The 14,930-nt window shown below is 41.7% G+C and overlaps 2 protein-coding genes across 4 annotated transcripts in view; one reads left to right on the top strand and one right to left on the bottom strand.

Annotated features, from left to right (window-relative positions):
• Positions 1 to 3,671: 3,671 nt before the first annotated feature.
• LOC306974852 (toll-like receptor 5) lies at positions 3,672 to 5,641 on the bottom strand. The gene has a single exon (XM_079572243.1). It carries the CDS (start codon positions 5,531 to 5,533, stop codon positions 3,776 to 3,778), a length of 1,758 nt encoding a protein of 585 aa, XP_079428369.1. The 5' UTR covers positions 5,534 to 5,641; the 3' UTR covers positions 3,672 to 3,775.
• A 2,291-nt stretch (positions 5,642 to 7,932) lies between these two features.
• The window catches only part of LOC306974445 (dystrobrevin beta-like), a 31,275-nt gene continuing 24,277 nt past the window's right edge, over positions 7,933 to 14,930 (top strand). The window contains exon 1 of one of the 3 annotated variants that reach the window (XR_013793630.1): positions 7,933 to 8,214. The gene's annotated coding sequence lies outside the window, so the exon portion shown is untranslated. The remainder of the gene's footprint in view (positions 8,215 to 14,930) is intronic. The other 2 variants (XM_079571692.1, XM_079571691.1) reach the window with 2 other exon arrangements.

Here is a 14,930-nt window from a genome sequence, read left to right as displayed (position 1 = left end):
TATTTGATCGAATATTAAACTTCATTCATTTCCGCTAAAATCCTTCAGCAAATTCTCTTACTGTCTGTACAAAGGTAAAAGCTTCTGAAACATGTGAAAAGTGTATGAGAAAAGCGTATTGAGAACTGAATCTACCTGCTCTGTGTGTGGACCTCACTGTGGTGCACGGCTCAGTGGCACAGGGTTTACTGACGGTGCCTATATGGGGGTCAGGTGGATCCTGCAGGGGCCAGTCTAAATTATCCCTTTATTATTGATGCTGACCGACCGGAGATCGGGTTACAGCTGAAACCCCCGGCAGGACAACGGTGTAACTGGGAATCACAAATGCATTCTCCTGCATTTTTTTCTGTGTCGTGAGGGAGTTTGCAGTTTGTGAATGATTGTTAATGCACCGATGCTTCAGGTGGACGTCACAAATACTGTGGAAAATGGAGTTAAATCAAAGTGATGCGTTGCATGAATTTAAAGCCACATTGCGGAACATTTCACCCGGTAAATAGAACAAGAATATCAACATTTATTTCATTCTGTATAGCTGACAACTCTACTTAGATACACCAAGATGCAGTATTTCAGAGGCAGGGCAGTTTCTGTAGTGGCAGGTTTAAAGTGAAATGTTTTACAAACGCATAAGATTGTGTATAATTGAGCGCCTAATCATTATGCCCAGTGCCATCACTTTGACCAATGAGCTTTCTTGTGATCCGGCCTGTCCCGTTTGTTTGTCCAATCAGGAGGGAGAGGGGCGGGAGCTTGATTGATAATATAGAAGCCTTTATCTACCTCCCCTCATTTTGCAAACTAGAAGTGGCTTTCAGGCCCAATCAGGAGGGGACAGGGGCGGGACTTGATTTTGAAATCTGTCTCTCTCTCTCCTCATTTTTCTTACAGACTATCGCTTTAAGAAATTGATCACATTTGTAGTGTTTTTGGAGTGCTTAAACATGTTTGTGATCATTGATGTGTGCAGTTCTCTCAGTCACCTTCGAGGGTCGGTAGAATTGTTTTGAAACCTTGAAAGTAGGATTGACTACCTGGGTGACTGAGAATTTGCACCATCTTCATCCAAATACAAGATTTTGATAACCTGCTGTAATGGCATCTTTTTGTTTTAATCTTAATTTTTAACTTAACTTATTGTAACCTATTTATCATCGTATTCCGCAATGTGGCTTCAAATATCGACATTATTATTGTTTACAGTACATTTTGTTTTTTCTTTTCCGTGGCCACTAACAACAATAGCCTAACATATGTAAATCTTTGGTATGTTCATTGATTTAGGGGGAGGGAGGGGGGGGAGACGCTTTCGTTTTTGTCACTGGGGGCATTAAACTATTTTCTACACCTCTATTTACATTCCCAGATGGCGCACAATTGTCCTAGTTTGTCCAAATCTAAAAGTCTAAATAAGTAGTAGCTGTATAATCTATTCATGGTGATGCCATTGATGTAGTGATGGTTGCGCATAAATTTACATGTGCTTAATTATAAGATTTTATCCATTTTAAGATGATTATGTATAAAAGAAGATGGCAATGGTGTAAGTAAATGCATTGTATCCTGTTCTGCACTTTGGCTTTTGGGGGCAAATGAATAAAATGAGAAGCAAAGAGGAACATTTTGCCGTGTATATTTCATTAGTACAAATAAGTCCAGCATAGTTTTATTACTCGGTGACACAAATTATTCCTGTTGTACGTGTTTAAAGTTGTTCACAATATTGTATCATATTGTGAATGTTGTTGGGGGATGGATGGAAGGACGCTGGAATCCAGAGACTAGGAGGAAGTGACACCCAAATATGGAAATGAAAGGATGCCGGGGCGGCTTGTTTCCATGACAACCTGGAGTAAGGGGGCAGAGGATGTGGTAGTGGGATGGATGGGGGTTTCCCTGTGTACAATATTATACAATGTGGTGAAGAAGGCCGATAAAGACAGCAGCTCGAGCACCTGCTGCCACGTGGAAAATCAATGGGATCCATGGCTCAAGATTTCTCGGTTTCCCTTGGGAGCTCACTTTATTCTTAACAAAACAAAACAAAACGTAAGCAGATTAAAGTGGGCGTTTTCTGCCACGAAAGATGAACGTGTGCGTTTTAGAAAGGTACTTCAAGGGCTACAAGCTCAGTTGTATTTGCAGGTATAATAACATCCATGATTAGCGTTATCTGAGATTCCGAGAACGCGCGTTGCGCAGGTTGCTATGTGTCGCCATCTGGTGGTGACGTTTGAAAATTACATGCCTTTTATTATAAATCTGTGCTGTTCACTGAGGAGTTAAAGCTGAGGTACCTGACTTTTTGTTGTTGTGAAGTAAAGTATGTTGTTAACACTGCAAAAAGCAGATAATGTTGCATTGTCTTACCCTTGTTTTTTGTTTTGTTTGAGCGTTATTATTTTTTTTGAAATAAAATGAAATGAATGCATTGAATATTTTACACAAAATGTGATATGATTTTACTTCTAACCATTTGCAAATGTAGCCTATTGATGAATAAGTCAAATCAATGTTCATATTCGTGGTCCTCCACATTCCTGCATGGTTATCTTATGTTGCTATGCTATGTTCACATCCATCATGAGGTAGCACCTCTCGGTTGACCATCGCTCGTGGTATTTCAGGTTAAACTAGACTAAAACATGTACAATAGGTTTCTTTATTATATTCATTTTTTTGTTTTTTGTTTTACAGGGACCGTGTACAGGAGCATTAATCAGTATATGAAAAGATACTTTGTACCAGACTTAAGCTCTTGGAGCTAATTTCCATCTGCAGTCCCTAGACCATTGTTTTTCAACCTTTGTTGAGCCAAGGCACATTTTTTTCATTGAAATAATCACGAGGCACACCACCAGCAGAAAATGTTCTCATCAAAGTGTCTTGGCTAGGAACAACATATAGTCAATGTCAATGTCAATTTTATTTATAAAGCACATTTAAAAACAACCAGTCGACCAAAGTGCTGTACAAGAACAGTAACAATATGTACAATAATCACAATAAAACTTAAACACAGGTAATATATAAAGGCACAAACTGTGTCTGGTCTACATAGAACCGAAGGCCAAAGCAAAAAGATGAGTTTTTAATTTGGTTTTAAACTCCTCTACAGACTGAGGCAAGCGCACATGTAGAGGAAGGCTGTTCCAAAGTTTAGGGGCCGACACTGAGAAGGCTCGGTCACCTCTGGAGACATGCTTGGATTTAGGAACAGACAAAAGGAGCTGGTCTGCAGACCTCAGAGCTCTGGGAGGACAGTAGAGCTGCAGCAGTTATGACAGATACTTAGTCTCACTAGCCACAATGCCTCAATACATCACTAAATCTCTTGTCTCAAAGAAATTAACTACCTGATATGGAAGAGTATAATATGGTTACTCTGCCGATCACTAGACAGCATAGACACTCGAAAACGGTACATTATTTGTGGATAATAATGCATTTGTTTAAAAAAAAAAACAACTAGGTGAGATTGGATAATTTCCCAAGGCACACCAGACAATATCTCACGGCACACTAGTGTGCCACGGCACAGTGGTTGAAAAACACTGCTCTAAACGACCGGAGTCGACTCAGTAGTACTGTATGTCTGAAATGTTACTGCAGAGTGTGCGATATTACAGAAGTAGTTTTACCAATGGCTCTTCTTTTACGTGTAGTAATAGAGGTGAGTGTGATAGTCTACAGGGCAACTTGTTTTCGATACTGGAGTAATAATAGCAATTGCAAGTTGCAACAGCTAAACTCGTACTCAAATGTAATATATTCACTGTTTGTCGTCAGGAACATAGACATTCACCAGAGAAACACCTTGCAAGCTCAAGGGAAACTCACATGTCCACTGCTCTACGGCGCCCATCAAAGTCACATTGGTCTCTTTGATCCAGGTCATGAACTTCTGCAGGCCTGGGCCACAGTGAAACCGGTTCATCCTCAGATCGAGGACCCGGAGTGTTTGGAATACTTCAGGTTGAGGCTCTGCAATAAAGTTATCGGCGATGTTTAGCATTTGCAGATTTCGAGGGATAACGCTGGTCTGGATGGTGGTCAGGGAATTTGAAGACAGGTTGATGTTCTGGATAGATTTAAGGCCCTTGAAAACGCCGAGCGGCAAAGTCCTGATGTTGTTGTTGGCGAGGCCGAGGACTCGCAAATGTCCAAGTTTGTGGAATAAATCCAAGCATGTGCCCGTTGCCCAGACGGACTGCAGGGAGATGTGGTCAAGATGCAGTGATTGTAATTGATTTTGTTCAATATGGGACTGTGCTATACATTTTTCAACTGGATTGTGCCCATAGAGAAGATGCTGCAGGTTTTTAAACACGCTCAAAAACATGTACACATCTCCCAAATTTGTCAGTCTGTTTTTCGACACATCCAAGTACATTACAGCACGAGCAAATCGTGCGATACCGTAGACTGACTGTAATCTATTGTCATCCAACTTTAGTATTTGCAATCTCGGTAAAGGCGCAGGAGAACCTAAAGTCCTTACGGCGTTCCCTGTCAGGATTAGCGCTCGCAAGTTGTTCAGCCCATTGAATGTGTTGAACCCAAGTGCTCCGATGTGGTTGTGGGACAAGTCTAGCACTCTCAAGTTGGTCAGAGAAGCAAAAGAATAGGAGTAAATCTCTCCAAGCAGATTGTGGGACAGGTTCAGCAATAGCAAATTTTCCTGAAGGCCATCAAAGGCATTTGTATGAATACGGTTGACATTGTTTTGTGACACATCAATGATTCTGACATCCCTGAATGGGCTGAAGACTCCACGCTGCAATGCAAAAATCCTATTCTCAGACAGATCCAACTGCTGCAGCTCACTGTCCCTTAAGCCTCTGAATGTCTCGCTGTCCGGATCTGGGAGATTGTTGAATGAAAACCCCTTACCGTAGTGCCCAGACAGTTTAAGCTTGCCAATTCTTGTCCCTTGTATTGCCATGAAAAACTGCTTCAGACTTTGCAAACTCAAATAGTTGTTTGAAAAGTCCAGAGTCTCAAATGTCATATTTCTGAAAGGGTTGCCACATTTCTCCCAATCAAAGCCTTCACTTGACATTTCCCCAAGCCGCACGCTATTCAGACTCACCAGCCTGAAGTTGGCCCCTGTAAAAGCTGCGACGTCCTCCTCGCAAATCTGATCAAGTGGATTCAATTTCAGAGTCAAATCTTTCAAATTGGTCATGTTTGTGAAATGCTCCGCGGGCCGGAGCCTCTTAATGTTATTACCGAAAAGGTCAAGTGTTTCCAAAGATGCCAGTGGTTCCAAAATACTGCTGCTGAGAAGAGTTTCATTCAAATTGCAGTAACCCAGGTCTAAAAATCTCAAGTTGGACAGTCCCGCAAAGGCCAGTGGCTCCAGATAGAGATTCCTATTCGAGCCAAGCACAAGCCTGGTCAGGTTGGTCTGCTTGGCGAAAGCGTTGTCGCGGATCACGAGGGGAGCGCGCTGATCTCCCAGGTCGAGTTGCCGCAGCATGGGGAGGCGGGACAGGGAAGTGGCTGAGATTTCGCGGATTTGGTTCATCTCTAGAAACAGGTGGGTGATGTGAGGAGGGAGTGCAGGAACTGAGTTGAGGTTCTGGAAAGCGCAGGAAGCCACAGTTCCAGTGACGTGGCATGAGGAGCTTCTTTGGATCTGCAATAGACAAGGGAAACAAGATATTAATTGCAAGTTTAGATGTTAAATGTTCTGAGCTTTGATATCAGAAAAGTAGACACTAACGACATCCAGGGTTGAACATGCCTTACCTGGAGGACAATGCAGATAACAGCCACTTCAAAAAACAGTCTCCATTTCTCCTCGCTCATTTTGAAATCCCGATTCGGTGCAGCTCAGATCTATTTAGTGTAGAATTTTCTGATCTGCAGTTATATCAGTGCGTGTTGCGCCACACTTTGAACAAGCGAACGTAAGCATTGACGTGATGGGCTTCCCCCGCTCACTCCAGTGTTACAGAACTCAGGGAAACACTGTATTTTGTGAGTCTGTTCTTGCCCTTTTAGTTTATACAAAGCAAACACACCTATTTACGACAATCAGTGCATTTGTTTACAGCTTATCGTCTTGAATGGTGTGGCTGTGCATGTATATTCCTCGATATTCGAAAAGACTACATGCCTATGATGTTTTTGAAAGTTTCTATACTGTAAGTGCTACCAACAGCAAAAACTACAGGTCAGGTATCAGCCACACAGAGCAACATGTGCCTCTTTAGACTTGCTCTGGTGGCTCTTGGTAGAGAAAGGAAGTCTAACAAATAGTAGTTTAGTCCTGGTTTGGATGTGCTTTGGCCTCATTTAAAAATAATACCCATTTAGATCTAATTCAGTCCTGGTTGGATGCTGATACTAAAAAAAAATGCGTATTGCAGATTAGAAGTATGTAGTTTCTGGGGGGAAAAAACGGCTCTTTGGATCTAAGTGTAAGATAAACACAGTCTCAAGTCCACTCAGTCCTATTTGTGCAGTCAATAACAGCGGAGCACAGAATGTCCCGCACAGACAACTCTTCACTCAACACAATCTACACATCCTCATAAATAGATAAAGAACTCTTTTCATTGAGCTCATCCTAATCGCATAAAGCTGGTATACGTCGTACAATATAAAGTGATGTTTTGGCAGGGGATTGTGGGTTTTGTCTCTCACTTACACTTTTGTGGTGAATTTCACAAATGGAGGAGAATGAAGCGGCTCAAACTACTGTAAAAATAAAGGACATTGATTAACTCAGAGGAAGCCATAGCGTAAAACAGACATGTTCAAAGGAATGTCTCTGATATCGTGAGATTAACAAACCAATACCTCTGGTCTGATGTTGTGTTACTATGTTATAGTAATATGAATAATGTATGACAAGGTTTGCAGTCCTGGAACTTTATAAAGCAGTCATACATACTTTCATGAGTGTAAAAAAACTATATATATTTTTCTCAACAATTAAAAATAATCCTTGTTGATTTGTGTAATATTGAAAACTGCAATGTTACAAACAGTGTTGAGCAAGTTACTTAAAGGAACAGGCCACTGTTTTTACATACTGAGATATGCTCTTACCTGAGCTTAGATGAGTTGAAACGTAACTGTCTGGTCTTTGTGTGTGCCCTCAGTCACGCAAAACGACCAAAGATGTTGTTAGCATTTGGCCTCTCCCAATGTATTCCTATAGCTCCAAACAGGAATAGGAACTAGCCAGTTCCTTTAAAATGGAAATGTATTGTTTATTAGTGATTACAGCTCTAAAAATGTAATATGTTTCTATTACATATTACTGTTTCAAAAATGTAGCTGAGTTACACTACTTTGAGATACTTTTTTGTTACTTTTGGCAAAATCTAAACTGAAATAGTAATAATGTCCGCGAGCAAAAGTGCAGTTATGATTTCCTTCTCTTTCGCTTACCCCCAGTTTCTTGGGTTTTGTTTTGAGGACATTATTTGTTCAGACATTTAAATGCACTTGTAACTCGAGTTATTTGAAATGTAATGACTGAGTAATATGTTATATTCCTTAGTTACTGAAAAAGGTAATGTATTTTTGTGGTTACATAACTAGATGTTGCCTTTATGTGTCAACATTGACTACGGTCCTACATGGGTGAAGTCAAGGTCATACTAAAGTATAAAAAGTTTGCATTTACGCAAAGATGAAGTTATGCTCATAGGCTATCTTACAGACTATTTTGTATCATTGATTATTTGACTAACCATAAATGCTCTGAACTATCTGGACGCTATTGCTTTTCTCTGTGCTCCAGTTGTGAGTCCAAACGCTACAGACAGTCCAACAAACTTCACAGCAGCAGCAGCAGCCTTCAAAAGCCCGTGCGCTCGCTGGTTACAGTGCCCCGTTACATCTATAGAGCGGGCTAATCAGCGGGGTTTGTAGCCTTTGTGTCGCTGTCAAAAGGGGCGAGCGGTGGGCGGACGCACGGAGCGCTCAGAGGAGTGACTTTCTTTCAAAAATAGTAGCCAACACTTCGTCGAGGCTGCAGCACACCCGGCAACAACACGCGAGAGGGGGCCAGCTATGAAGGCTTGGGGAAATATGACTTTTTTACGGGAATAAACGACACAGCGGGATGTTCAGACCAAAGAGGAGGACGCAAAGGATATAAGAAAGAGGGAAGCGGAGATTTGCGTAGAAGTGCGTAAAAGCTGTTCATGTTATTTGGCGACGAATACCTGCCGAAAATAGTCCCCCCCGGTGAGTAAAACCCGAGTCGTGTCGCCTATTAAGGAAAACACAGCAGTAATTAAACATCATAGCCACAGTTATATCCTGTTTATGACTTTTAGAGGTTGAAATGTTTTGGTGAGTGGACAGACTTACGCATTCATTCGGGGGAACAAGGTGAACAGGGAGTTAAACTTTTTTCCTTTTTTTTTTGGCAACATGGCCGCTCAGATGTCAGCTTCCCCAAAAGAAAAGTTAGATTCAGAAATAAAGTTGAGCCCATATATAAAGCCCAAAGTATAGTTCATGAGCCACAATGTTGTCGTTTTCCATAAATGAAGGGGGAAAGTCCGGCCCTGTGTGAGTTTGTGCCCCGTAGCCGAGTGTCGGGGCTCCATTTAAACCGATGACGCGCACTCTCCAAAGGCATGCCCACTTTTCAAATCATAACCACGGCAGGAAAAGCGGTCAGTCCATTTGGGGGGAAACGTGGGCTAGTGTCTTACTCACTCCGTAGCACATTTCTTGGACAAGTCTGACTCACTGAGCAGTGGTAAACTGTTATGGATGACACAACGTACAGCTTAACCTTTTGAACTCTTTCACAAATACCCTAAAATGTATTGGCTATTCCCAGACAGGCAGATTAACTTTGTCATCTGATTTGTTATGTCACTTATTTGGATGAATCATTAATAGTCTCTTTTACTAATAAATATGTAATATACTTCAGACATTGGCTAGAATGACAAAACAAAACAATAGTAGTGATATTCAAGACCTGTGTTTCTGGAATTACTAGATTTTTCTTCAGATTATGCCAAAACAACACAACAAGGCAAACATTGAACTATTGTAGGAAAATCAAAACTAAAACAGAACGTTTTATTTGGGCTGTGAACAAAATGTGTGTAAACCTCAGTCAGATGGAAAATCAGTGATCAGCGAAACGTCGTGGTTGCTTGCAATACGTCATTGCAATAATAATAAGTTGGTGATTTTGTGCAGTACAAGTAAAAAGTGCAAATTATAGGTACTTTTACTTTACTTAAGTACATTTTATGATGAATACTTTTTACTCTTACTTACTACCCACTACATTTTAGAGCCTGTAGCTGTACATTCTACTCCACTACATGTTTAAATGAGGTTAAAAGTAAAAGTTTTTATTTTCAAAGTGACCTCCCTACGATGAACTGGGTTAGTCCCAGTTTAGACTTGGTTCAGTGGTTTATTCCTTTAGACATAGTTTGGATCTGGTTTAGTTTAGTCCGCGTTTAGACCTGGTTTAGTTCCTGTTTTTGAGCTGAGTTGGTGGTTTACTCGTTTAGACCTGATTTGATTCAAATGATTTAAAGAAAAAATCCTGCACATTAAATCAATTTACTGTTAATCTATAAAGTACATTTTACAATGCATACCTTTACTTAAGTAAAAAAAAATGTATTAGACTTTTACCTTAAGTACATTTTTGGTCCTGTATCTTCACTTTTACTTCAGTAAAATATTGAGTACTTCTTCCACCACTGATATTGTGTAGCCGCAAATGACATGATGCACTTTTAAATTTTACCTCATATACTCTCATAGCTCTTTCTCCTTTTTATTCAGACTTTGTATTTTTCTAAAGTATTACCTTTATCTGACACATTATAGTTATTTCAACAATTCCCCAGAGCAGCAGTGATTTGTAGGCGGAAAATGGCATGTTAAGATTTTCTGTATTCTTGTTTTCGCAAACCCCTCCTATGGAAAGACTTTATTGGCTGTAGATTTGTGCTGTGCCCGTATCTCGTGGCTGGCGGTGGGTGGCTTCATTGCAGTGTTGGTGAGCGAGAAACCTATGATTAGGAAGAAGACTCACTCCTCTCTGCAGCTTCATATAATTTCACAGGAGCCGCATTTTTATTAAAACCTGACTCTCGTTTGTGACTCTGCTGACCTCAGATCTTACTCACTTTGTGGTTCAGCTTGTTTGCTCTCATACACAGTGACGCACACAGTGAAGCGGCGTTTCTTAAAGTCTTGCTAACCCCACATACGAATTTTACTGTTTGTCATGATTTTCATTTTTTGCAACAGAAAGTGTTTCCTTGTGTAAGTGCTTGTTGACTTCCTGTACTGCTGTGGGTACGTCTGAATGTACTTTCCACATTTCCGTTTGCGTTTCCGGTGTCTCTTTAACTTTTGATTTGAAGATATGAATGTGTCCTCAGATGTAGACACTATTATATTTATGGTAATGCTGTTGCTGAATACATGTGGGTGGGTATATTTAATATTTTTTATGTATTTATTTTATTTATTTTTCTGTTAAACTATCTCCGGTGATTATTATATGTAGCTCATTGAGAAATTGCCAAGAATAAAGGGTGGCAATTTTGAAGAATTTCAAATATAAAACATATTTTGAGTTATGTCACCCTCCTACATAATCCCTTGTGTTTTTTTTTTTTATAGTTTAATGTCTTCAATGAGAATCACACAATATAAATAGTGTTGGAAATAAAGAAAAGCTGACATTTTGAACAGTGCTACGTGAGATGTTCAAATCTTGGGAAATCTTTGTATAATTTAACGCTGCTTTAAACTTCTCCACAACTTTATCCCAGACCTCTCTGGTGCTCCTTGGCCTTCATGATGTTGTTTAGTGACCAATACACTCCGGCCATAGCTCTGAGGCCCTAAAAGAACAGCTATACTGAGAGTAGATTACACACAGGTGGCCTTTATTTAAAGGTGTGAACATTCTTGCAGTCATTAGGAATGTTATAAATCCAGAAAAATGCTGTATGAATACTTGTGCACGCCCCACTTTTCCCTTTTCTACTTTTTGAAAAATAACAGAATCATGTATCATTTTGCTTTCACTTCACAGTTGTCTCTTTCTTGTGTGTGAACTTTCCTTGCAGTCTTCTTCTTCCATTTGCTTCGGCCGCATCCATTGTCCACATTCCAATGTCTTTCCTTTTGGTTTTCACTCTAGTACAACCCTTTAAATCCTCGAAACTTCCATCTGACTAATCTTTCTCCAACACTTTGCTCGTCCTTTTGCAATGACGCTGCTGGAAATACAAGTTATGAAAGTAAAAGAAATCTGAAAAATCTTAATATTGAGTAGCAAAAACCAGTTGGTCAAGATCATGGTCAAAGCGGGGGTTGGGACTCTTGCTGTAGCGGCCAGGATTTGCCCTATGCAAAGTTCCGCTCTGGCTACAGTAATTAGGCGTCTTGGACGCGTGTCTTCCAAAACAAATCGTCGCTTGATACTGTATTTTCAAAGGTTTATTTGGCATACCTCACAGCCATCAACAAGTATACAGATTTCCAACTCCATAGACACGGTCAAAAAGATGTATGCCTCCATACTGCAACACCTGAGTGCGCCTTCCTCGGCCTTTATATAGGGCAGGTAATTATGTAAACACACACACAGCGCCACACGGTGGCAGGTGGATCAAACGTGGCTGAAATGGCTCCAACACACCGGCCCCTTAATTGCTTAAGCCAGATGCTAAAGCAATTACTAATACAAATACACAACTTAAAATGGAGCCACAACAAATACATTTCATACATTTACATTTTCAACAACAGTTTACTTTATACAGACATTAAATTCAATCCAAATTCCAAAATCATGTCAGTAGTTTTCACATTAGCGTGGAGTTTTGCATCCTAATTATCTTAGTAAATGAATTTCCATTTCTTCCTTTTGAAGGTTTTGTATTGCTTAACTTGGACTAGTTTGTGGGTCTGTCCAACAAGCAAGAACATAAAACAGGTCAACATGGCAACGGTACAGATTTCAGAGTTCATTGAGCAACCTTTCACACATGTGGGTTCTACAGGAGTTTGTGCGAACATCATAGCTACAAACACAAACATTTTCTCTGCGTTGAAACAGTCCTTGTTCACGATGTTCTTTTCTGGCTCCTTATCCTTGAGAGAGCCAGCAGCAACCACCTCAGCAGTAGATTGGTCGACCAGTGATCCATTTTCCCAGTCCAATCTGACCAGAGTGTCCTTCTGATCAACATCAGGAAGTGAAGGTTGCAATTCTGTGGAGTTACCGGCCCCTGTATCGTCACAGGCAACACACTGTGGAACAAATATCTCCGGCCCTTCCCAGTCCACCTCATCAAAGCCATCACTGGCCCCTGTGTCTTCACAGACAGCCATTAGAGGGACAAAGATAGCTGGCCCCTTCCAATCCACTTCATATTCTTCAAACAGAAAGTGTGCATTTTTTGCAGTGTTCAATTTTACAGTGCACTCTCTGTCCCGTTCCCAAAACGCATTCATTTTTTCCTGTGCCATTATTAAGAAACTGTGCTTCCACGATCGAACTCACGAAGTTGCATACCAGGTGGGTGATCTGCCTTTGCTTCGTGTAGTCTCCGAAATGCGTGGCGTGGCAGGCTTCCACTGCGGGCCGCTCCCTCGTGATCCAAGCTCCCGCGCAGAGCCCGTCCCGCGCCAGTCGCCACCACCGTTCCTGGTAGAGGACGCACATACAGTCCCCTTCCTTGCTCTTCCTCCTCCCGCCAACAGTCCGCCGGTTCGCCGTAGACCTCGCGACGATCACCGCCACGGTAGTTGGTGGGTCCACTCCACTCCAGGAAACCGCGCTGTGCCTCTTACAGCCGGCGCAAGCTCTGTACGCCCGGTGCCCGAGGCTATCTTTTTGACAAATGTAGCGGCCAGGATTTGCCCTATGCAAAGTTCCGCTCTGGCTACAGTAATTAGGCGTCTTGGACGCGTGTCTTCCAAAACAAATCGTCGCTTGATACTGTATTTTCAAAGGTTTATTTGGCATACCTCACAGCCATCAACAAGTATACAGATTTCCAACTCCATAGACACGGTCAAAAAGATGTATGCCTCCATACTGCAACACCTGAGTGCGCCTTCCTCGGCCTTTATATAGGGCAGGTAATTATGTAAACACACACACAGCGCCACACGGTGGCAGGTGGATCAAACGTGGCTGAAATGGCTCCAACACTTGCTATGTATGTTTAAGAGCCTATTTTAAGTGTGGAGACAGTGACAACAACACAACACCATCTATGTCAGGTCTACAAGTTTAACTCTCTGCTGCTCGCGCCGGTCGTCCTAAACGCTCCTCTTAAAAGGGTGTAACCAGAGATTTGTGACTTCTGTTTTTACCTGCCCAGCGACAACCCTGGGGTCCTCGCCATGGTAACAGAGGTCTAAGGTCAGAAGCCAGACAGGAGATACCGGCGGGGCCCGAGAGTTTTAACTTTCAATTCAAGCTGTTCGTAAAATCGTTGCTTTAATGGGTCATTAGTTATATTTTCGTTAAGTTAGTAGTTACCATCTTGTAATTTATTATCAATGGAAAACAAGACACTGTGGCATACTTTGAAAAGTGAGCCAGTCAAGTAGTGGAAGAAGTAGGGCCGGATGATAAGTCTACTTGAAAAGGACAGCCAAAGGGTCACGGGTCTGGCCTGCCAACCTTTTCATTCATCATTCATCCTGGCTTGGGACTGGCACAGATGAGTTACCCCTTTTTGTGACGTCTTCTTGGACTAGATTCCAGTCATACAGCTGAAGTTCTTTAACAGTATGTAATAATCATCGGGGTTAAAACAGGTGCGCTGGGCTACTTAAAAACACGACGATGATGTCACTGAACTTCATTAAGAGCACAGCTTTTACAGTCTAACCTTTTGTTGCCATCTTGATTTTTCAATTTCCTGGATCGGCCCTATAACCCTCATTTTGCCCTCTCCTCCTTGTGTGCACTACATGTTGGGCGGGTCGTGAGGAGGATAAATAGCGCTCAGGTATTTAAGGGTCTAAAGTTACAGTCCAGTACAGTATATATCAGTCATGAGCATAGGCTGCAGAGCTGTCAGAGCCCCTGTGAGAATGGAGAGCAGCTGCAGCATGCCTCAACTGTCTGCGGACTACGCTGGACAGTCAACAGCCTGTTGAGTAACCTTTAGCCTGCTAGATGCTCCACCACTCAGGAGATTCATATATACGAAGAGAGCTGAGAAGGCATAAGGATTTGACAAGGCCCAGAGTCTGATGGTTAACAACGAGGGCAGAGGTCTTCTATGGTGCTGCAGTGGTCAGTGTTTATCGCACGTTTTCTAAGGAGGGAGGTTTAATGAACAAGTGATGAGTGATGGAGAGATGGGGAGTGAAGGTGTGTTGTGTGGTCTGATCCATCAGGTGAGATGCAGAGGAGCAAGGCTGTGGGTCACAAAACCTTTATCATGGTTTGGAGGGGAGTTCAAGGTTCTCTGGTCTATGGATAGGTTAGGGTTGGAAATGAAAGGGCTGGCTGTGATGTTTTCTAGATGATAAGATGATTTGAACATGTGAAGAGGAGTAGTGATGTACAGGGCAGTTTTCCCCCCATCCATAGGCTTTGATGGTCAGGACCCTTAAGCGAGAAGTTAAGAGAAGTAAAACAGTCACAGGTTGGAAGTAGAAAGGGAACTCACGCCCCCCCTGCAAAGTGCCTATCATACAGTATGTGGGCTTAATCACGAGGCAAAACCCAAAGAGGAGAATTATGGATGAACGAAAGAACATAAAGTTAAACAGGAAGATGCTGCTGATACACTGCCTGGAATAAAAAAAAAGTCGCCATAAGGTCACACACTCTAATATTATGTTGGATCACCTTTAGTTTTGATTACGGCACACATTTGCTGTGGTGATGTAACAAAACGCCACTGCCATGTCAAAAAATCCTTGTGTTG

The sequence above is a fragment of the Gobius niger genome (genome assembly GCF_951799975.1).
Source record: "Gobius niger genome assembly, chromosome: 15".
Lineage (NCBI taxonomy): Eukaryota > Metazoa > Chordata > Actinopteri > Gobiiformes > Gobiidae > Gobius > Gobius niger.
The sequence above is the reverse complement of the archived record's forward strand: the minus strand, read 5'-3'. Positions and strand labels throughout refer to the sequence as shown.

What these genes read in the sequence shown, in the direction of transcription:
- LOC306974852 (XM_079572243.1), bottom strand. Translation starts at nt 5,533, where the DNA reads ATGAACCAAATCCGCGAAATCTCAGCCACTTCCCTGTCCCGCCTCCCC.